This window comes from Physcomitrium patens, chromosome 22, assembly GCF_059467195.1.
Source record: "Physcomitrium patens ecotype Gransden chromosome 22, ASM5946719v1, whole genome shotgun sequence".
NCBI lineage: Eukaryota > Viridiplantae > Streptophyta > Bryopsida > Funariales > Funariaceae > Physcomitrium > Physcomitrium patens.
The window spans coordinates 5,668,891-5,691,436 of NC_143431.1; the positions used below are offsets into that span (position 1 = coordinate 5,668,891).

The window sequence follows — 22,546 nt, forward strand, 5'->3', positions numbered from 1 at the left end:
TATATGTGGGGATACCACACGTTTTTCCATCTAAGCAAAGCAACTTCCATGTTCCTCCAGTTGCTCAACATTTCGTTCTACCGAATCCAAAAGATAATATCAACCTTGTATCAAAGTACTGTAAATAACCACACATGACAACCATATATCCAACTGCGAGGTAAATACCAAGAAATCCCCAGAGGAGTTATGTTGTGCAAATAACGCGGGATTGTGTGCCGAGGCACTGGTTTACATGGCCATTGGTCGTTTCTTGACTAATTGATTTTGAGAGATCTACCATACCTACTTAGGGTGTCTCAGACCAAGATTAAAGTAACCCATCCCATCTTCCATCCATCTGCGATAGTCCTCACCTTACAGGTTTCAAGTTGTTGCGTAAACCTCGAAAGTTGTCGCGTAAACGCTGTAGGATTGGTTAATTCTCGTGTAGTGTGTTCTTCTTCTGCTGCCGCCCTGTTTGTGATTGAGGCCTCCCTATGTCGGTCTGCTTCCACATCTGATAACAGTTCGTCGATTTTGTTTTTCAACACCGTGTTAAGGAAATTTGTTGTGTCCGGGCTTGATTGTCTATGTACCGTATGCCCTATCTCGTGATCTTGTTTTGGCTCTTCCTCTGGTGTGGCCTGTTGGTCTTGGTTTTGTTGTTCCACTCATTAATTCCCCCCCAACTCCAGCCAGGCCCCTTTGAAAAGGGCATCGATAGCTTTGTCCAAATGAGCTAGTTGAGAGATTGATGTGTCCTGTACGGGTTGCAATTTGCTCCCCTGCAAGTGATGTGTGTCTCCCCACCTTTTTATGCTTCTGATTGGTTAGAATTTTGGCGTTGCTGGATTATATGTTGCAAGGTGTTGAAGAAGAAATACCTCTAGTGGAGTTGGTCAAGAATCTTCACCCTACCAACTGTCGTGGGTTATACCACCGTTTTCCATAAAACCTTGGTTCTAATTGTGTCGCTCACCGCTGCGCTCCAAGTGTAGTTTTGTATTAGAGTTTTAATCTGTTTGAATAATGATGTGGCTATGTTTGAGCATGAATAGAGATATCAAATGGTGGCCAGAATGTCCTGGTTTGTAGTAAAGATGCAACTTGAAAAGGACAAGTTTTTGGGGCTTCAATTTTTCAAGCTCTTGTTCACAATAAGCATTGCTTTGTTGTCCGTACTTCTCATTGTATCTTTGAGCATTGACTAAGAGACTCTATCATATTCTTTCTTGAAATCAAGAAGTAAAATGAGTTTTTGGTTGCTTGTTGAAGCTCATTCAATTGCTTCAAATGCCATAAATATATTATTAAATATACAACGGCCTTTTATAAATATAATTTAGGAGTGACTAATCCATAATAGTAGGATACGTAATATTTTGTTTGTTAGGATCTTAGTTGTTATCTTGTATACTAATTTTAGTAAAGAAATAGGCTTGTAATTTATAATTCAGGTTAGATTACCACTTTTGGATAAGAGACTAATCTTACTTTTGTTGAATGACTTATAGAGAATAAAGTCCTTAAAGACATGTGCAATGAAGGCTAATAAATCTTCTTCTATATAGGTGATGAGTTCCTTGAAGAAGTCAATAGGAATGCCATCTACTACAAGCGTTTTTTGTGTTGGTAGATCATTGACTACCTCCTTAGCTCTATTATATTGGATGTTTGTGTGAGTTTGGCATTTTGTTCTATTGTTATTTGGACAAATATGTTTTATAGACACATTTTTTTGGCCATGAGGTTTTTTTCGACTATATAGTTTCTAAAATAGAGTGTTGCATAAAAATTATCCATATAGGTGTATGTCTTAATAATCTACTAGAATTCTCTCACGATTTATTAATTTCTTGATCACTACTAGTTTCTTGTAGCTTGTATGTTCATTGAAGAATTCTTTGTTATATATGTCTCCTATGCATATCCATATAGCAAGAACTTTGTTACATTTCTTTTCCATTTGGATGTACTTGACTATTTGAATGTGTACTTAGTTTGCATCTTGTTTGTCTTGAGTTTCTTGATTGAACCAATTTTCCTATAATTCTTCTTTAATTTTATAAATTTTGTCAATTGTGCTTTATATTGTGTTGTTCATATTTTTGCATCCTTGTCTCTAAATCATTGTATTGCTTGATAGCAACTATTGCATTGGCTATCCGCAAATTCTAAGTTTTGTACTTTCCTTCTACTATCATGGATTTCTATGCTTTTAAAAGATCCACCTTTGTCTCCTTATTTTTAAATAGTTGGTTATTGAACAAGAAGTTTTAACAAAGTTGTTTCTTGTATCTTAGAGATTCAAGAATGCTAATGCATGGTCAAATACATGAAGTAGTGTAGTCCATATACCAGCTTATCTTTTAAGTTGTAAAAGACTAGTTATAACATAAATTCTATCTATTTTTATGCTTATCATTTTTTATTGTCTTTGACAATTGTTCTAGAAGTACTTCTTATTCGTCACCTTCTTATACACATCAAACTTGCAACTATTGTATAGTTCCATGTAAACTACAAGGTTGTTTCAAATCTTTATTTTCTATTGACTTCAGCCTATCATTTTGTTGTTGCCGAGTTTGCCATTTATATCCTCAATCATGTTGAAGTCCCTTGTTATGATCCACTTAGCCTCAAGTATATTGAAATTTTTGATTTTTTACCAAAGGCTGGCCCTAGACCTTATATAACTATATGTGTATATATTAATTATTCATAACTTTTTTTCTCTGGTCCATTATGTAATTATATACTTTGTTTTGCTCCGTTCTATAATACCATATTAACTGATTTTTTTGATTATATGTTTGTTGGTAATTATTATAGTTCCTCCTACAAAACTACATTTTGGTGTGGAGTATATTGTCTCATTTGATAGTGAAGATTTTTATGAGAAGTTAAGGTGTTGTGTTTTTTTAATGCACTTTTCTATTGATAAGGTGTATTTATGTAGTAATATGATATTTGGCTTAGGATTAGATTTCCTAAAGATTTTCATAATTTTCTTTTACTTCCTAATATATGTAATGTCTATGTCCATACATTGTACATTGAGTATGGCTATTGCTATATAATTATTTAATATTGAAGTTATCTAAGTTTAAGGAGCTAAAGATCCCTAATTGTACATTGCCAGGGCAATTGTCGTCTCAGATGTATGCATCTATTGTTCCTTCTTGTACCAATTTAGTTAAATGTTTGCCAAAGAATAACAACTTCTCCTCTTTGGTAAGCTTCTACAAAGAAATTGATCAATTATTGTAGTTCCTAGTTGTGCAATCAATGTACTACCTTTTGGTTTACAAATTGAGGTCTATTTGTGTAGTATAGATAGCTTGACTAAACAGGTTGTATTGTTGTATTTTAACATAGTAAGAATGTTGCATACTATTGATGATCCTAATGAATTTTGCCAAGTCTAAACCAACTTGCATCACTAAAGTATTGTAGCAGATTTTGTCTTTTAGTTTTTAGAATTATGTGTGGTCTCAAATACAACATGGTTTTGTTGATTAAATAGTTTTGAATACTTTCTTATATCTATCTTCTATCTATCTTCTTTCATCTCATCCATGCATGAGATAAAATGCCACTATTGATTATTATTCTTCTCTATTGTAGTCCATGAGTGTATGATATCTTGTATTTGATTTATGATAGAAAATTGGAGATATCACTCCATTGTACTCTTCAAATGCATGTGACTACAATTAATAGTGCTTTCTAAAATGTTCCTTTCATCCTACTTGTTATGTATCCATATTGGTCTTTTGTTGTTATTGACTTTGTGTTTATTTATTTATTTTCCATCAATTGCTAGATGAGCTTGGATGCATCATATGTTTATCTCTTCTCCATTTCTCTATTTCTAGATGTTTGTGATTCTTAGTAATGTGGGCCAGACTTATGTATGATGGTTGGTTTTGATCTTTTGCTTTTGTTAAATATTCATGTTTAATTGGTTTTTTTGTTGGCTAAGAGGTCCTTATTAATCTTCTATTAGATCAACAGAGAATAATGGTATGTTCTATAGAGCAACATCATGTGCAATTATACTCCATATTATATATAATCTTCTCTTTGTCATTGAATTTGTCTAGAGCTACTTGTTTGGATAGTATTGTAGATTTGGTAATCAAAGATCCTTTGTGCCGGCTCCGAATTTTACTGAGCCTCCATCGCCGGTTACCCTGCTGCGAAATAAATAGCGTGTGGAAAATAAGAAGGTCCTTGGTTCAAAGATTACGCGCCAGGTAGGGGTCGAACCTACGACTTTCTGCTTAGGAAACAGACGCTCTATCCACTGAGCTACAGGCGCAAACACCAGGGCGTGGGAGAGATCCAGCTCTGGGCCGAATCGATCCCAGGACCACTGCCCTGCGAAGCCACGAAAGCCCTCGGTGTCCACGCACGATTCCCGAGCTCGGTGACTTGAACTACAGGTAAGTAGATCTATTAATATAGTTTAAAAACTTAAAATCATATCCCTAGATTCAAATCCTGAACACAACTTGAGGAACGGTAGTCAAAGAAAACAAACCTTAATAATGAATTGATAATTGATTGAAAATAAAAAGCAGTTAAATTTAAATATTTTAACATACTCTAAAACATAAAAAAAGTGTCCACAAATGCTTTTAGCAAATAAGTTTAAAATCACAGAATCACAGTTGAACCTAGTAGAAACAAACCCCTTGTTTGTTATAAGCCAACTTACTATCAAAATATCAAAGTTTTGTATTTTCCAGAAATGAAAGTGTGCATTTTCATTAGTATGTGAAATAAATAAATAAATCATGCTGTTACATATATGTACTTTATTTACATCCTATGATATACAATAATACCAATATTCGAGGACTCAAAGACAGTGTTCTTCTTTAAATACAATATTAGTACATTATCCAATATCCCAATTGGTAATTTACAGCCTGAATTCATTATTTTGGCGTTACAATATATTTTAGGATTAATTTGGATTAATAGAGGTCTATACAAATTGCACTGGGCAAAATTTGGATAAAATCTTTAATAATCAGTATACGCACTGTATGAAAATTGACTTTCTTCATAGAGGGTTTGAAAGAAAATATAATATTTAAAAAAAATTGTTAACTTCATTTGTAATGAAAATGATAAAAATTTCAGGGTAGTTAGAATGTTCCATCCGTATTAGATTAGCTATGTATATTTTTATTTTTTTTATTTTTTTTTTATAGGTGTATCCTATTATTCTGTCCGTGCTGTCTGAGAAATCGTTCTGTCAAACTAAGATTACAGGGGTTAGATGACTACAAGCACAAGCTACATCTCACAGTGCGGAGATAGGTTTTACTGAAAAAGTGTCTTTATTTCTACTTCCAACATTTCCTTGAAACCAAATTAGATGATAACTGAATTCAGTTCCCGAAGTAGGGTCCCAGAAATGAAAACAAAATATATACCAATACAGATACTTAAACACTGATGAGATCGTGTTGCAATGTACGTACTACATAAGCATTTCGAAGTAGTCGACCACATGAGAGACCAGGAATGACCCGCTTGAAGTAAATCTCATTCGACCTCATCAAACAACCGCTGCTTCCAATACCTCTCTATGAAAAGAAGTTTGGAAATGTCAACGCAGACGGGAAATGATTAAAACTTGTTTCAAAATCCAGTGGTTGTTATAAATACTTTAGAATAAGTGAAATGTGGGGTGGAAACCCAGCTCCACCGAAGAAAAATAACACGAACACCTAGATGCAAAAGAATGAGTCATCCTGTGGTCATTCACGTAACCTTCACATAACCACTAACCTTCCTCAACCCCAAAGGAATGCTCAAAAACCGCCCAGCTCCAAATTGCTATAGATCCAGCTCAGTCACGGTTGTAAACTCTGAAATCGACGGAGGATTAAGCTACTAGTCTCCAAGAATCGTTGTGCACAATTGGCAAGACAAGAAGATTCACTGGAACTGAATTTGCTTCCTGGAGTGGATGTAATACATTTGTCCCAGCAGACATCGGTCAACTTGCCCACGAGCTCATTGAGCACAGCTTTTTGTTTCTCTTGCTGCAAAATAAAATTAAGATAGTAGGTACCATTAGTGAGCTAAGATTCACGAAGTAGTATAAGCTCACTTACAAACTTGAGAAAACACCTGATTAGAATATTCCTTGAGGTCCATTTCTTCGACATGAAACCCAGTAGAGCGCATGCACAAAATGTATGACAGTAAGTCAGGCTTACCTCAAGAAATTGCTGCAGCTCGGCGGAATTTGCGGCATCCATGTTGACTAACTATCTGATAAATACATTTTCAAATACACATATTTAATAAAGTTTCCACATTGCCTTTCACAAATCAACACACCAAGCATAACACTTTGATGAAGCCAGGTACTCGTGATTTTGTGAATCGAAGCCCCTCGACGACCCAAATGCCAAGACAGAATTATTCATCTAAAATCTGTGTCACTGAGCATATGAACGACCACTTGGCTGTCAATAAATACGAAATATTATACCAGCTCAGAGCCCACAAATTCACAAATCAGAGACATTATCATCAATCGTAAACACTTGAGGCAGTACTTAAACTCGGACTGAAGAGAGCCGAATAACAACAGGAAAGAGCACAAGAACAACGGATACTTCAATGGTTGTCTAACCGTGACCACGTCACTACTGAAATAAGATGTTTTCTATGCCCGGTGTTCGTAGCGAAACCTCGACAAAAAGTCACTAGAAAAGACACTAAAAATTCTTGACTCCTTTTCTTACACCGCAATTGTCTCTGTGTGTGTGCGTTGATATATATATATATATATATATATATATATATATGCGAATGAGCATAGCTTTTTCCCTTATTAAAAAAAAACAAAATAACAAAAAAACAAAAAAAACAAAAAGCAAGCAAACAAACAAACAAACAAAAACAAAACAAAACAAAACAAACTTACGTTTTGGTTTTAATCAATGAGGCTGCTGCAGCAGTAGGGGCGAGCTTAGGTGTCGTGATCCTTCAGCTTGGTGGAGGCGACAATCGGGCTCCTCCGTCGTCACGGTGCGCACACACACTCAGCCCCAGCGTCGATCTGCGGTGAAGAAAAGCCGAAGCTGAAGAAGAAGAATGAGGAAGGAAGAGACGAGATCGAAGAAGCACGAACCCCTAAAACCCTGCCGCCGATGTCCTGATTGAGATAGGGGTTTTGATACCCTCTCATGACTCAGGGTCTCGATATCAACCAAACGGATATAGGTGCGGGCTGAGCTGCGGATGGCGATATCGAACCCGTGACTGATTGAATCTGCGTCTTAGCGAATGTACTATTATTCTGCTGAAATGAAAAAACTTTTTTTCTTCTTCTTCTTCATCATAATGGATTTTGAATTACGATCAGCCGAAAAATTAAATTTCTGACAAGACTTTCAAGAATTAAGTTGTGATTTTAATATGACGTGGTTATAACTTGTCTTTGTTTGTTGAATGTTGATTAACTCAATGCAAATTATGGAGCTTGTGATTTCTATTTTCCTTTCTTTTTTTGTTACTTGTTTTTTTTTTTTTTTTATCAATGTACAAAGTCATTCTTTTTTATATCTTTTAAACTATTCTTTTCTGAAATATCTTTAACTTGTATTTTTATTAACCAAAACAAACTTTTTTTGGTGTAAATATAATAATAATAATAATAATAATAAAGTTACTTCTTCTAGGTGTAAAAGTCCCTCCTTTTTTTTCATTTTTCTTTTATCATTATTGAAAATCTTGTAAAACAAATAAAAAAAATATGGATACATCCAACACCTTAAAATGCACCTTCAGACACAAATTAAAATTATGCTTCGCAGTGAAGAACTTGCTCATTGGAGCTCATGAAAGGAGCAATCCAATGATGCAAGAACAAAGTCTATTGCGAACACACGTCTGTCTTCACCGATCCAAGTGAGACCGACGCATCAAAGATTTTCTTCTACAAGCTATCAAAAGTGTTTGGCTTTGAGCTTGGCCTTCAAGCAGGAAATGGAGCTTGAGCTCGTCGAATTCTAATCTCTTGAATTGGAAACAACCATCGTAACAGGAATCCAACAGTTCTTCCAAGAGCTTTAGTGAACAGTAAGCAGTTTGCAGGAGAAAGTGAGAGTATTTTACATTTGCTGGTGATTATTGTTCATGACGTCCATGCCTTCATGCCTCAGTAACTTGAGCTTGGCATTGCAGCTGCTTTCACGTTCAACGTTGAACCTACAAGCACTGCACAGCTGATCTCACTTTCTTGCTCAATATGAGGTGCAGAAGTGGGGTTAATCGTTGCACTACAACTTGGACTGGAGGCGTGAAAGCTCCACAAGCTTGCGTCGCTCCATCTTGCCTGCGGCTGACTTTGGAATAGAGTCGATGAAGGCAACCTTTCGAACCTTCTTGTATGGTGCCACCTGCCACACGCATTCCACAACTTAAATTGACTGATTGCTGTCTCTCCGACTTCGCCACAGAATATCTTGCCAACATTTGTCATTGAATGCGAGGCGATGAGAAGCAGAGAAATAGCGTGTGTTCACTTACTTGCTTTGCAACGAACTGCATGATTTCTCCACCGGTGATGACACTTTCAGGCTTCTTGACGATGTAAGCCATGGGAATTTCTCCAGCATCATCATCTGGGAATCTGTGTACTCAACAGCAAAGCGAATATTTAACCGCAGATTAGTTTGTTACTGTGTCTTTCACGTGGTATGCAAAAGAGGAGCTCAATCCAGGATGCTACCAGGTACAATCTCGGTGAAGCACCGTGGAAAGAATATTTAATGGAATCTACAAAACTGAGTGATCGAAGAATGGATCACAGCCATAACAAATTCCTCGAGCATGAAAGGAGAAAGTTGAGACTCACGGTATGACTGCGCAATCCAGGACTGCAGGATGGCTTAAAAGAAGTGACTCCAGCTCTGCAGGGGCTACCTGTTTCTCAACCCAAAGGTTCAGTGAACAATCAAAAACCATGAAACCTTGAAAACCTCTTGCACAACACCAGTATGAGATTGAACAGAGGTCCTGACAGCACATTGAGATCTTATTGTCCATAGCTAGCTCGATTCCAATAGTGAGTCATAACCTCAAACGCATCTCTTCTGACCGATTTAGAACATGACCCCCATATTCCAGAAAAGGCTGTGTCTCTCACATCTCAGAGGGATAAACCAAGAGCCATACGAAGAGAGAGGCTACGAGTTCCACACACCTGGTTTGCCTTATATTTAATAAGTTCCTTCAGGCGGTCTACAATATACAAGTAGCCATCGTTGTCGAAGTAGACTAAATCGCCTGTGTGCAGCCATCCATCCTTGTCGATCGTCTCAGCTGTTGCTTTGGGATTGCCGACATATGCTGCAGCATGTTCCAACAGTTTAAAGCTAGTGGTTTCATCCTCATTGATTCACCAACATCATCACACGAATTCATACAATAAGAAAACTGTTTCACACTAATTCTGCAGTCCATTTTGAAGCAAATCAGAACTTACCTCTCATGATTGTGGGTCCCCGCAACCAAAGCTCGCCTTGGTGCGTCGGAGCAACTGCCTGGTTTGTAAGAGGATCCACCACCATAGCCTCCAGAGTAGGCGCGAGCATCCCGGCTGAGCCAAAATGGTCAGCAAACTCCGCTCCGTCTCCAGGTGTCACCGACCCAATACCTGTAGATTCCGTCAAGCCATAGCCCTGGAGGAGCTTGGCGTTCGGGAAGCGAACTGCGCATTGCTCAAGTTGCTCCTTGCCCAACGGTGCAGCGCCGCATCCGATGTTCAAGAGCGATGTCATGTCATACTTTCGCACAACGTCCTGCTTGATCATCATCAATAGAATCGGCGGTACCAAGGGGAACGCCGTGACTTTGTAGTTCTGAATGGTTGAGAGCATCTCGATGAAATCGAAGCGGGGTAGCACGATCACGGTCGATCCACGAGCAATGCTCCCCACGCTTACCATGAGCCCAAACACATGGAACATAGGAATGAGGTGGAGGACAACCTTGTTCAAATTTGCGCTCACTTTGGGGCTCGACAACACGCCGCACATGGCAATTATGTTACCGTGCGTGAGTACCACGCCTTTGCTCTCCCCGGTAGTGCCTGAAGAAAAGAGAATCGCCACTGGATCCTCTTGGCTCACCTGTACACTGTAACCTAAAAAGTCTCAACATTCCTTACCTGATTCAACAGCGAAAGCAATGAAGCTTGAGAACGCTAAATGATTTGACTGATATCTTAAAAAAATCAATGTATCTCACTTTGGGATGTTCTTAGAGTCTGCTGATAGTAAATCCGAGTAGAGGAGGATAGGTTTGTTGTCTTCTTTCGTAATAGTTGCGTCACCTTCGATCAAAGCCACAGGTAAACCCGTAGACTGTGCCTTAGAAAGCAACTCGGGAACTGTGAATATGTATTTAGCACCTGCATCAAGATTCCGGAAGCATTCGAATTTGGGTATAAGTCGTCGTCTTGTTGACATGCATAAAATGTCAGTAAAAACCAAATACAACCTAGAGGCCGCATGAGGGCACTACAAGGACAGGAATACCTCGCCCACCAACCACAATTTGGCAATCGATTCTGACGAAAAGACACTAAGAAGAGTGGTGTTTCATTAACTGAAAAAAGGCTGGATTCAAATACCTGCAGTGGCAGTCTGCTTCTTGATGTCCGCATTTGTGTTCAAGGGGTTCAATGTGGTCATGATGCCGCCCAGTGACGCGATCGCGAGGAACAGAATCTCGAACTCAATCGAATTCGGTGAGAGAATGCACACCACATCCGATTTCTTGATGCGGAGGTGCTGCCACAGCCCAGCTGCGACAACGCGCACAGTTTCTTCAAGCTCGGCGAATGTGAGCTTCTTCCCACTCCTAGCATCCACAACTGCCACGGTATCACCACACTTTGGGGCAAATATATGGGTCACGAGGTCGATTGGGTACGAGGGTAAAGGGGTCGACGGCATCATACTGTAATAAATCCCGTTGCTCTTACAAAATCCGCTCCGCAGGTCCATTCCTTCCACTCCCATAGCTCCAACCGCAACAAATCTACAGGAATAACTCTAACAAGAGCTCTCCTTGTCCCACGTCCGACGCGTTGCTGAGAAACCCACGCAACCCGCCCTGCCTCAACGTCCCCTTTCAAATCAAAACTCTATAGAATCACACACACCCCGAACTAACACTCCCAGTCTCAAATAACTGCAAAAACCTCGCAATCACTCCCAGGTACCCAATCAAGCCAGCCCCTAACCACCGTCCCCAACTCACACCCTCCTCACACCAAAATCGTCTACAGATGCCAGCTTTATGTCAGATTAGCGCACGGCAGGTGTTGCAACGCTAAATAGTCCAAAACAGCATTACCGTGGGCCACGAAATTCCTGACATGTAGGGGTAGGCACGTCCTACTATATATGCTTCTGGTAGTCAGCTGTAGACAGACGATTCTCGCGACTCACGGAATCGCGACTACTTGGTTCGGCTTTCGTCACGGCCGCAATCTCCACCAGGGCCCCGATTCCTGATAAGCTGCCAACACATTTCGAAGTGCACACATGGGTTTCCGGGCTTGATGCGCTGCAATTGGGTCAACCACGCACGTTGGGTCACCGACACCAAGCAAGCACACAAGGCTCTCCGACGGATGCAACATCGAGGGGGCATGCATCATCGATTTGCGAGGAGGAGGCATCATCATCCATCGCGCACCCTCTTCCCTTGTGAAACGCACGTCGGTGCTAATGCCGGGTCCTCTCGCGACGCGACGCAACGCTCACCGGACGCTCCGGTTGCCGGTCACTTCGGTTACTCGTCTCGAGTGATGCCATTCTGTCATGCTGCATAGTTTGAAGGTTCTTTTGGATTATGTGAGTCAAAAAGAATGTTCTTAATTTATTTTTATTTTTATTTTTTTGGATTGTGTGGGTTTAAAATATTCTTAATTTAACTTTTTTATTTTTATTTTTGTATTCACGTTTTATGATCAAAGGTAGTTGGAGATAGAGGTTTAAATTTTATACTTTTTGCTGCACTTCGATAAAGCCTTCTCGCAATATAAATTCTAAGGTTTTATAGAATTGAAAAAATTCCAAGACTATATGGGGAAAACATTCTACAAATTGTGTCTGCTTAAATTATTTGGAATCGTTTGTTTTTGTTTGTTTTTGTTTGTTTGTTTTTGTTTTTGTTTGTTTTTTATTTTTGTATTTTTTTTGCAGAAGAGAGATAGATAAAAGTTATGAATGTGTTATGTGAGTTATCAGGTTTTAGCCACCTATACAACCACACTACAATAATAAACAAGTCGTTTAATGTTTTTGAAACAATTTTCTTCATATCCTTGCAAGTGATTAACCTAGTCTTAACAAAATGCTTTAAAACCTTATTATTGTTTTTTACAAGCTCAAAACTTGATTTTTTTTCTTTGAAAATTATATAAAAACATAAATAAAATAGAAAATAGAAAACAAAAAATAAAAATAGTAAAGAAAATGCATTTTTAGTGTGTAAGAAATGAAGACAAGCATAAAAAATAATGTATGTATGTATGTATGTACATATATATATATATATATATGTAAACTCAGATAATAGCAATGATGTTTTTTTTGACTGTAACATGCAATAAACACCAATCTTATCATAAGATCAAATCATTTTGTTGCTTAAAATTACATGAGAATCTTTTTCTTTTTCATTTTTTTATCATTGAAACACACACAAAAATGTATGGGAGTGTTAAAGATTTGACCAAAATTTGTTGGGATTCACTTGGAAATGTATGGCAATAAATATATATATGGTAGTGTTATTCTTGGAAATTATTTTTGAATGTATTATTTTATTAGCAAGATACATTTTTTGCAATATTAATGTAATACATTTTTTTCCCCAAAAAATAAAACTCATTCATTTACCAGTTGAGGGTGCAATACTAAAAATAGTGTTTGAGAGTTTTAAATCATTCAGTTTTCCAATAAAAAGACTTTACAAGAAGAACAAAGTAACAACAAAACAGATAACTCCATCAGCCTTCAATGCTACATTGTTAAGAATACATTGAGAAAAGTCAAGATGAAACCACAATGATAGTTAAACTACTCAACTTAACAGGATGTACACATATTCCTAACTAAACAAAGTAAATATATTTTTATCAAAGTCAAATAATAGTTATTAAAAAGGTTGGTTTTGATTAGACCCAAGTGGGGGTTGGGGAGACCTAATGCAAAAGAACACATTTGCTCAACACACTCACAAGTGGATATAGCCATATCCACTTGTGAGTGCGTTGAGCAAATGTGTTCTTTTGCACCTCCCTCTTGACTCTCCATTGCGTCCCCGCAATTGCAGCCAACTATATACGGTTTCCATGCAAAACTCTCTTAAAACAGAGAAGACAAACAAATACAAAAATACACAAAAAGAAAAAAGAACGTGGGTTATTATTATATGAATTCAAATCATAGGAATTGGAGAACGTGACTTAAACGAGCCGCCAGATTGGACCAGCACCGGTGGGTGGCGGGAAAAGGGATTGCCACCATGGCAGTTGTTTCCCGCCACCTGCTCCTGGGTATCCTAGCCCACGAGTGGATGGGGACGGAGGGGTGGATGAGGCTGAGGATGAGGATGGATGAATGGATGGGTGGGTGGGTGAGAAAAATAGGGTGGAATTGAATGTCTTGCTTCGGAGCTAGAATTCTCAGTTTTAGTTTAATGCTCTAGGAAACTAGATATGATCAATATTACATGATGATGTGTTTTTAAAAATTATTATTTAATTTTCGTATGGTCTGATCAGAAATTTGATTTTGTGTAATTCTTTAGTTTTTTAAGAATGTGTCAAATTTCATTCTCAATTGAAAACTTTGAAACTGAATTGTCACCAGATAGATATACATATAAAATCCATGCTTTTTTTTTTTTTTTTTTTTTCGGTTTTCGAAAATCATCTTCAAAGCATTTATTAAATCATTATTTTCATCATAAAAAACCACATGATGTACAAAATTAATAGTACTTACAAGAAGCAAGCGTAGTATCTAAATAATTTTTTTGTACATAATTCCTAATATTTTTTTAATGTTTCTATTTAGTCAAGACTATACACATAGCTGGCGATTCACGAAAAAAAAAAAAAAAAAAAAAAAAAAAAAAAAGTGTAGAATAAATTGTACACAATGACATCACAGTTTCATCAAGCATGCACAGACATCATTGTTTTGCAGAGCAAGAACTTCAGCAATAAAATTAACAATAAATTATGTAAAGAAAAATTGTATAAGTAAGCAAAGCTCTCATGGTGAATCAAGATTTACGTATGAACCTGATGTGAAACAAATGAGAGTGATATGAATGTGGTGCCCATTTCAGGATAAGTTTGTGCTTTGAACTGGCAGATGTTAACACCTCATCTAAATTAATTAGAGCTGCACAAACTCATCAAAGTTAGTTCTCTAGCAACACAAAGCCTGGCAAGACATCACTAGTTTTAAATCCAATAAGATTAATGTTCAACTAAGTGCCTCACACTGTCAGTGAACTGGGAGAAGAATAAACAGGAGCTTCATGTCAACAAACATTCAGGTCATCCTCTAAATAAATTCTTATTATATCCTTTGTAAAAAGTCTCATCATACTGCCTTTTGTTCACACTAGAACATAGTTTACCACATGCTGGGTAATGTGATTGCCTGCAAATAAAAATATGATGCACTGTTCCTTCCATTTCTACATATGGACATGATGCACTATTTCCTCCATTTTTAGATTCAAGTTTACATCAGAAAATCATTTGAAGGACCATACAAAGGCTGTTCAAAGTCTGATCATCAGTGTTGAGGTGATGTTCTGAAGCTCCAGGTTAGTTTATCCAAGGATTATTAACAGACAGTTGTTAAACAAATTAAAGGAGGGATTTACCCCCAGAAGAATGTCACAAAATCATATCTTTCTTAATCAAAACCATTTGTGCATCAAACCTTGCAATAGGGTGAACTTTTACCCTATAACTTTTACCCTTGCAATAGGGTGAACTTTTACCCTATAACTTTTACCCTTGCAATAGGGTGAACTTTTGCAATAGGGTGGCACTTTATAGGCCAATAATAATTCATGGCTTTCTAAGTCAATAATCAAAGCAAAAAATAGCCTTTTGTAATTGTAGTTTTTTTTTAAATTATTATAATTGATGAAAACTAGATTAATTCACTATAGAGATTGGTTAATAAGCATTGAATTAAATTTTTTTAATTATCACACTATATCTTATTTATTCACATAATTTTTTTTATAGATATATATATATATATATATATATATTTTATTTTTTTTATTAATATGCATTACAGATTGTATATTATAGAAACATAAATTTATAATTAGCTTAGGTTAAGAAGTAACAAAACCAAATATCAAGAGTGTAGTTGAATAAAGTCAAGTAAGTGTAAGTAAGTGTAGGTAGAGATAGGAAATTTAGAAAAGATAAGATTTATTAGTTTTAATTTTTAATAATTAAAAATAAAAATAATTTTTTTATATATACCAATTAAATAAAATTTAATAAATTTTAAATATTTTATTATATTTTAATAGGACATAAATTTTATTTATTGATAACAAATATTAAGATAATAATTTTTTCCAAAATTTTTAATATAATAATAATTTTCGTTTAAAAGTATTTTTAAATATTTGAATAAAATTCAAAGTTTAATTATATTTTTAACTATTATAAATATTTGATATTTTAAAGATTTAAAAATAAATTATAAACTATTAATATATAAAATTAATTATTTTATTTTTATTTCATAAATAGTATGTATATATTTTCATATGTTTCTATAAAAATTATATTTAAATATCTAAAAATAACTTAGATATCTTATTTGTATAAAATAATTTTACTTTTTATTGCATATTCTACATGTTTTTATTTAATAGTTTTATACATCCTACAAAATGTTTTTTTTATAGTTTAGTTTTTTTTATTGAATTTTAAAATTAGATATCAATATACTAAATATGCCAATATATCTCATTAAATTATTTAATTCATTATTGAATATCATCTCCTTCTTATCATATTACTATTAACTTATCACTATTAAATAAAATCTAATCAAAATTTACAAAAATTCTTATATAACCTTATTAAATTCTAAAAAAATGCTAATAAATCTTAATTATAACTTAAATAAAAAATAACAAAATTTAAGTAGATCTTAATCAAATTCTAATAAAACTCGAGTATCAAATAAAAATTTGAAAATCATACTATCTTTTAAGTAGTTTTTCATTTTGCTTCAAATTCTTCATACATTAGATTTTTAAACATTAAACTCAACAAATTTAAAAAGAAGCTTTCTACAAATTGAGAATAAAGTTACTAAATTCCTTGATGTCAAGAAACATGTTTCATCAATTTTCTTGTGAAACTTTTAATGGCAAGTTATCATTTTTTAATATTAAATAAATTTTATATCTTTATTTTTAAGTCTCACTCTTTATGTCAGTTACTAATTCAAGAATTTTTAGCCCAATCAAGCCAATGGATCTTTGTAGATTACTAATGTTCTTTTCACCTTCAAACTATTAACTACCAATATTCTTATGCACTTGAAATTGAACAGTTGTAAATCTAACCAACCAACTAAGCTTAAATGCAAGCCACATATTTGGCAAAAATATATGTACAAATCTGCAAGAATATAATTGGGTATCTATTACAAATTTTCTAATATTGATTAAAATTTAGACTTCAATCTACTTCTCAAAAACAATTTTGCTAAAACAAAAACCTATCTTTAGTTAGTTCTTACACAATTATCATAAATTCTACTTTTATAAACCTTGTAGTTATAAAATCTTTCTAAAGTCTTCTTTCTATTTTCTAATTTTTAGTCAACAAAAAACATCAAGCATATGTTGTGTGTATTCAACTATTGTAAAATTAAAAGTAATTTTTAATGAAGATTATTATTAATAGGACCTGGTTATTATTAATTATCAATATTGGATTTTAACCATGTCCTATTATTATCAATTGATTTAGAAGTTCTAATATCAAAAGCAAAGGATGATAATATTTAATGGTATTTATTTATTTATTTACATATATTTATAAGAATTCATGTTTTTCTTCACAAAGAAGATTGGTGTATATGTAGAAAATTTCAGATATTAGATAAAAGTATTTTTAAATTTTTCTTGATATGTTCTTTTAAAGTAGTAAGTTTGCTTTGCAAAAAGTTGTAAATTGGTCCAAATGGTGGTTGAGATCTTTCTTAAAGATCAATTATGCAATTATAAGTTTGATATTTTGGCCATATAAAATTCTTTTTTTTAAAATTATGTCTTAGTATTCTTTGTATTTTTTCAAAATTCTAATATAATATGTTGATTTATATATATTTTAATATTTATAAATAGATTTTTAAGTTCCTAGAAATTGATGTTACTACTCTTAAACCAAATTTTTGTTCTTAGCACCTTTCAAAGAATCTATTATTGTATGAGATTGCTTAAGTGACAAATTATTATAATAAATTTGTATTTGATATTATCAATAACAAATTTTTAATATTATTTGTTAAGTTATATTAAAGTTAATTGGTAAGTGTCTTATTGTTTCAATCTAAATTGCAAGTAACTTATTAGATTTCTATAATATAGATAGCAATTAAATATAATATTATAAGATTTTAGTATTATTTTTTGTTATTTTTAAATTTTCTAAAATTAGCCATAATGACTATAAAAATAAATTTATATTATAAAAAAGATCTGAATTCTTTTCTATCAAAGGTACAAACTAGAAACAAATACTTATAAACAAAAACTTGTCTTTAAATTCTACTAATATGATTTTAATAGGATATTGAATAAGATGTAACTATAAGAATTTGACGTGTTGTAGAAATTGTTATAATTTTGATCTTCTTCCATTAATCTTCTACAGCACATTAATTTTCGACTCTTTTGTACTCATGGTAGAAAGATTTAAAGGATTTACTTGTGAAATTGGTCAATTACACTTATTTGTTTTAGTTATGCAACTTCTAATGTAATTGCAAATAAAATTTTCTACCAAAAGAGATAGTCTATTTATTTTAATAGAAAACATTGATATTGAAAATAAATATATTAGTTTAAAGGTGGATAATCCATTATCTTTAAAGCAAATAAATATTTCATAAGAAGTAAGGTAATATAATCAATTTTGAAATAAAATAACCATAACAAAGCAGTAGACTAGTCAAATTGTCAACAACATAAATCTGGATAAAATTCTAAAAGACAATATACTCTTGTATTACAGAATTAAATAAATAAAAACTAAATAAATAAAAATATTGAATAGATATAAGACAAGAAAGAACTAGAATGACTATTGTTAAATACAAAAAAAGCTACAAATGTTTTTAAGTAAGATAGAATATAAGAAAGATGTTAGCAAGACTAAAGATGGCTTTATTCATATCTCTATATATACTAGCTACTAAGAACTCCTTGTGGAAGCTATTAAAAATCACAAAGCTTCTACCTCAAGGATCAAGTTCTAGGTTGCTTTCAATCTAATTTCTTAAAAGTAAAAAATATTTCTAAATTTAAATAGCCATGTGGCATATAAATAAAAATTTAAATATCTTTTCTGTATTTTGAAAACTTCTTCAATATTTCTTAAGAAAGATATTATGTTCTTTACATGTTTTTACCTATTTCTACTTACTTCTAATTATTCAAATAATATAAAAATTTGCTATATGTACTAAGATTTATATCTTTTTTATTTTTTATATAAAAGAATCTAAATCTATATAGCCTATTTATACTAATAATAATAAAGATATATACATATATATTATATTAAAAATTTTTAAAAATAAAAAATATATGTATTCTAAAGATTTATTATTATTATTATGGTTTTATTGAGTATTGGACTTTAATTCAAGTCTTACAAGAAGAAAAATATATAGAATTGAAAAAAATTGTATAAATCAAATAGGATATAGAATGAGATGACTAACTTTGGAATTTTAGCTTTTGTAGTTTGCTCAAACTTCAAAATCAATTTTTAAACAGTTTTTACAATATCATTTTGTCACAATTCCCTCAGGAAAATCATTCATCCAAACTATTAAAACATTCACACGTCTTTCGAAGACATCCAAGACATTGGATGAAAAATAAATGCCATACCCTCACTAGAACATTTCCACGTCCGAAGACTTTTTACGCTTTACTTTGTTTTGCTCAATTCCGGGCTGCCCAAAACAATCGGTCAGTATAGCTGCCCAAGGGCAGTCTCGAGGGGTGCGGAAGCGCAGTCGCGGAGTCGGTATGCCGACAGTCCGATGCCATCGCAGAGTCTAGATAAAGCAAGATGCGTGCGGCACCAAATACTGTGAACTATCAGTGATTAATCGTCGCTCTGCAATCCCGAAGCGAGGGAGGATGGGCTTTTCCTTGCTTAGATGCTCAAAAGCAAAGCTGTGGTGGTGTCGGATTCGCAAATTGCGCCACTCGTCTAGAAAATAGCAGCGATCTGATCGATGTCCTTGGAAATTGTGACGTTCAATTAGGGCTATGCGTCTGCGGTTAAGAGTCTAGTGCGAGTAGGACTTCCAAAGAGATAGGCCGATTCCGTCAGCGGTAGGGTGGTCGCCTTCCGGGTCGCGAGAGCTGGAGCTGCCGTGCCTACCTCTCTCACTGCGAGCATTCACAGCGAATTTCAAGCTTGCCAAATGCAGGCCATGGCCTTGCTCTTCCGCAGTCCATTCAGACACGTAGTAATCTTCCTCTGTGGCCGATTTGCGAGCTGGGAAGAACATGCTACCCCACTGCGGGAACCATATCAGAGTGACCAGCATAGTGCAGCACAGGATCATGACGCCCATGTATATGAGGCCCACTTCGGTGTGATAGGAGGATGATGTGAAGAAGAGCGCTTGCGTCACCACGGATCCAATGTTCCCTCCCGCTGCAGTCAGTCCGATGACCATGCCCAGCGATCTCCGAGAGATGAAAGGGATGATTCCGAACGCGGTTCCGCAGGCAGCTTGGACGAAGATGGAGAAGACGATCATGGCCGCAATGGCGGCGGACAAGTCAGTCATTAGGCCGAGTAAGATACAAAAAACACCTCCTAGCGACTGGACAATCCATAGGATCCACAATCGACCTCGCATCCCAAAACGACGCCCAATGTAGTCGGAGAGGTACCCACCCGCTGGACGAGAAAAGATGTTCATAAAACCGAAGGCCGATGCGATAACCCCAGCGGTGTTCAGATTCAAATCAAAGCGATCGTAAAAATACTCAGCGATGATGTTGTCAACAGTCAGCTCTACCCCGAAGCTGTACCCGTAGATTATAAAAAATATCCATGTTCTTGGACTCGTTACTGCGAAGTACAATACCTGCCAGCATTCAAGAAGGTATGTCAGCATGAGCACGATCTCACCGTGGGAGTTCATGCCAATTTCATACCACTATTTTGTGCAAATGTGTCCGGTGGTGAAGGAGTTGGTGCTGATTCCAAGGGTATTTTTTACATCAAGAGGGAAGGTTTTTTGTATTGTATCAACACAGTAAAGCAACGCACCATTTTTAGTTTTTCATGGCTTAAACTCAAGGTATGAATTAGCTTCAACATTGACAAAGTTCACCACCTATCTTGTGTGTCTCAACTATGAACATTGAGACAATTCCAGGAGACTTGAGAGCATGTCAAAGTATAATTTTCTCAACTACAAAGAACTCTGTAAAGGGTAGCATATGTTGATATCTAGCATTGCCACAAATTTCAGATTCAAGGTCCATTTCGAATCTGAAAGAGTAGCATACGTTGAAGAGATGGTACGAAGAGATGGACCTCTGGATTACCTTGTTGAAGCTATCTTTGACATCATTCTGTCTGTGGAGATGTGTGGTGTCATTTCCATCAGGAAGGTCTTGGCCAAGAAATAGGATCAATAGTCCCACGAAGATGTGTACTGTTCCGGGGAGAAAAAAGGCGAGGCGCCATGCCATGAACGATGGATGATGAAAGCTGCCAGAACATTCCCCCAAATCACAACTGCTATCAGTGGTATATCGAGAATTGATCACACTACAAAGCAGTCAGTACAAATTCAGCCAGAGATCGTCAGCCATTTACCTGTCTCTAATCCAGAGAAAGATTAGAGGCATGATGATTTGAGTAGCTCCACCACCAAGGTTGCCCCAGCCAGCAGCGAGCCCATTAGCAGTACCCACAATCTTTGTGGTGAACATGTTGGTCACCCAGAATTCGCACGAAACGAATGTCGCAAGCGAAAAGCCAATGAAGAATCGGCAGATAAGAAAGCCCGCGGGATCATCAACCACCGCCATTGAGAACACTGCAGGTGCATTGATCATGATGAGGAACGCAGAGCCGTATCGTGGCCCCACAATGTCGCACACAGTTCCCATCATGAGCCGGGACAGAACCGCACCTGCAAAATGTCACAACTTATTAATACATAGAGCCAAGTGGCAAATGACTGTTCACAGTCATGCAGTTGCTTCAATCCCGTCCTTGAATTTCTCATTGTCTGTCGAAAACAACTGCAGTTTAGAACGATAAGTAATGCATTTGACACGGATCTGGCAACAATGACTTCAAAACAGTATTGATGCGTTTCCAATTTTGAGTTGGTGAGCTTACCAGATACTGAAGCGATGGAAGCTTGTCCGATGTCAGTTTTTGTTAGGTTTAAATTGTCTCGGATGACTGGAATGAGCGGCGGGGCAGCAAATGTCGAAAGAAAACTAGTGAAAAACGAAATCCAGGAGAGATGAAACGCTCGCATGTGGGGTTTTGCGAAGCTGAAGATGTGCAATGTCTTGGCTTTGTGTTCAGAATCGACGGGTAGCCGAAAGACAATCTCATCCGTCGCATTTGCCCTCGACTGGTCAGCCATGGTGTGTGATCAGGTAATTCGGTTAAAACTTGCCTGCTTAGACCTCTACAACCTGGATCTAAAACTCGCTTCACTAGGCACAGTGATCAATATCAGCAGCTGTGAGCACTCTTGTGAACCACTGTCATCACATTCCAAACCGAGCAACGTCTGTCAATTGGCAAGTTTCTGCAACCACACTCAGTCCTCAATCATCACTCAAACGAATTCCGTGTGGAGTTGGAAATGGATTCACTAGAAATGTGTGAATGGCAGTTAACAAGCAGCAGTGGCTTGTCGCTGTTTGTTCGACGAGTCGCCAGATGATTTATTGCAGTTACTTGTCAATAATAGGCTGGGGGGCCCTAATGTTCTCGATTGCGAGATTAGGGCTGCGCATAAATGTGGCGCCTCGGTGATGTAAACGTCGCGCAAGGGTTGATTCGCGTGAGGAATGCCAGAGATCTTTCTTCGACTCACGTCCTTCGGTGGAACTATATATTATTTCTATTGCATCAGAGATATCCCTGTTTGTGTCGAAAAAAGAACTTTTAGGGAACACTCTAATTATGGTTAAGATAGGACGAGACTTT

General features: G+C 35.8%; 3 protein-coding genes and 1 non-coding gene across 6 annotated transcripts; all 4 read right to left on the reverse strand.

Annotated features, from left to right (window-relative positions):
* Positions 1 to 4,233: 4,233 nt before the first annotated feature.
* TRNAR-CCU (transfer RNA arginine (anticodon CCU)) lies at positions 4,234 to 4,306 on the reverse strand. The gene has a single exon. It is a non-coding gene; the product is annotated as a tRNA-Arg (tRNA).
* Positions 4,307 to 5,635: 1,329 nt separating this feature from the next.
* On the reverse strand, positions 5,636 to 7,108 carry LOC112275148 (mitochondrial import inner membrane translocase subunit TIM8). 2 transcript variants are annotated; one of them, XM_024505233.3, is made up of 3 exons: positions 6,941 to 7,108; positions 6,225 to 6,275; positions 5,636 to 6,047 (listed from the first exon to the last, which is right to left on the reverse strand). In XM_024505233.3, the coding sequence occupies exons 2-3, from the start codon at positions 6,264 to 6,266 to the stop codon at positions 5,856 to 5,858; spliced, it is 234 nt and encodes a 77-aa protein (XP_024361001.1). In that variant the 5' UTR covers positions 6,267 to 6,275; positions 6,941 to 7,108; the 3' UTR covers positions 5,636 to 5,855. The 2 variants fall into 2 exon arrangements, with proteins under 2 accessions (XP_024361001.1, XP_024361000.1); XM_024505232.3 differs by having other exon boundaries at positions 6,225 to 6,279.
* Positions 7,109 to 7,795: 687 nt separating this feature from the next.
* LOC112275147 (beta-phenylalanine coenzyme A ligase) lies at positions 7,796 to 11,721 on the reverse strand. Its single transcript, XM_024505230.3, has 7 exons — positions 10,655 to 11,721; positions 10,270 to 10,432; positions 9,506 to 10,158; positions 9,224 to 9,369; positions 8,876 to 8,943; positions 8,548 to 8,650; positions 7,796 to 8,417 (listed from the first exon to the last, which is right to left on the reverse strand). Exons 1-7 carry the CDS (start codon positions 11,043 to 11,045, stop codon positions 8,298 to 8,300), a joined length of 1,644 nt encoding a protein of 547 aa, XP_024360998.1. The 5' UTR covers positions 11,046 to 11,721; the 3' UTR covers positions 7,796 to 8,297.
* Positions 11,722 to 19,124: 7,403 nt separating this feature from the next.
* LOC112275140 (high-affinity nitrate transporter 2.1) lies at positions 19,125 to 22,255 on the reverse strand. 2 transcript variants are annotated; one of them, XM_024505210.3, is made up of 4 exons: positions 21,719 to 22,255; positions 21,188 to 21,506; positions 20,914 to 21,079; positions 19,125 to 20,447 (listed from the first exon to the last, which is right to left on the reverse strand). In XM_024505210.3, the coding sequence occupies exons 1-4, from the start codon at positions 21,972 to 21,974 to the stop codon at positions 19,635 to 19,637; spliced, it is 1,554 nt and encodes a 517-aa protein (XP_024360978.1). In that variant the 5' UTR covers positions 21,975 to 22,255; the 3' UTR covers positions 19,125 to 19,634. The 2 variants fall into 2 exon arrangements, with proteins under 2 accessions (XP_024360978.1, XP_024360977.1); XM_024505209.3 differs by having other exon boundaries at positions 20,914 to 21,106.
* Positions 22,256 to 22,546: the final 291 nt, after the last annotated feature.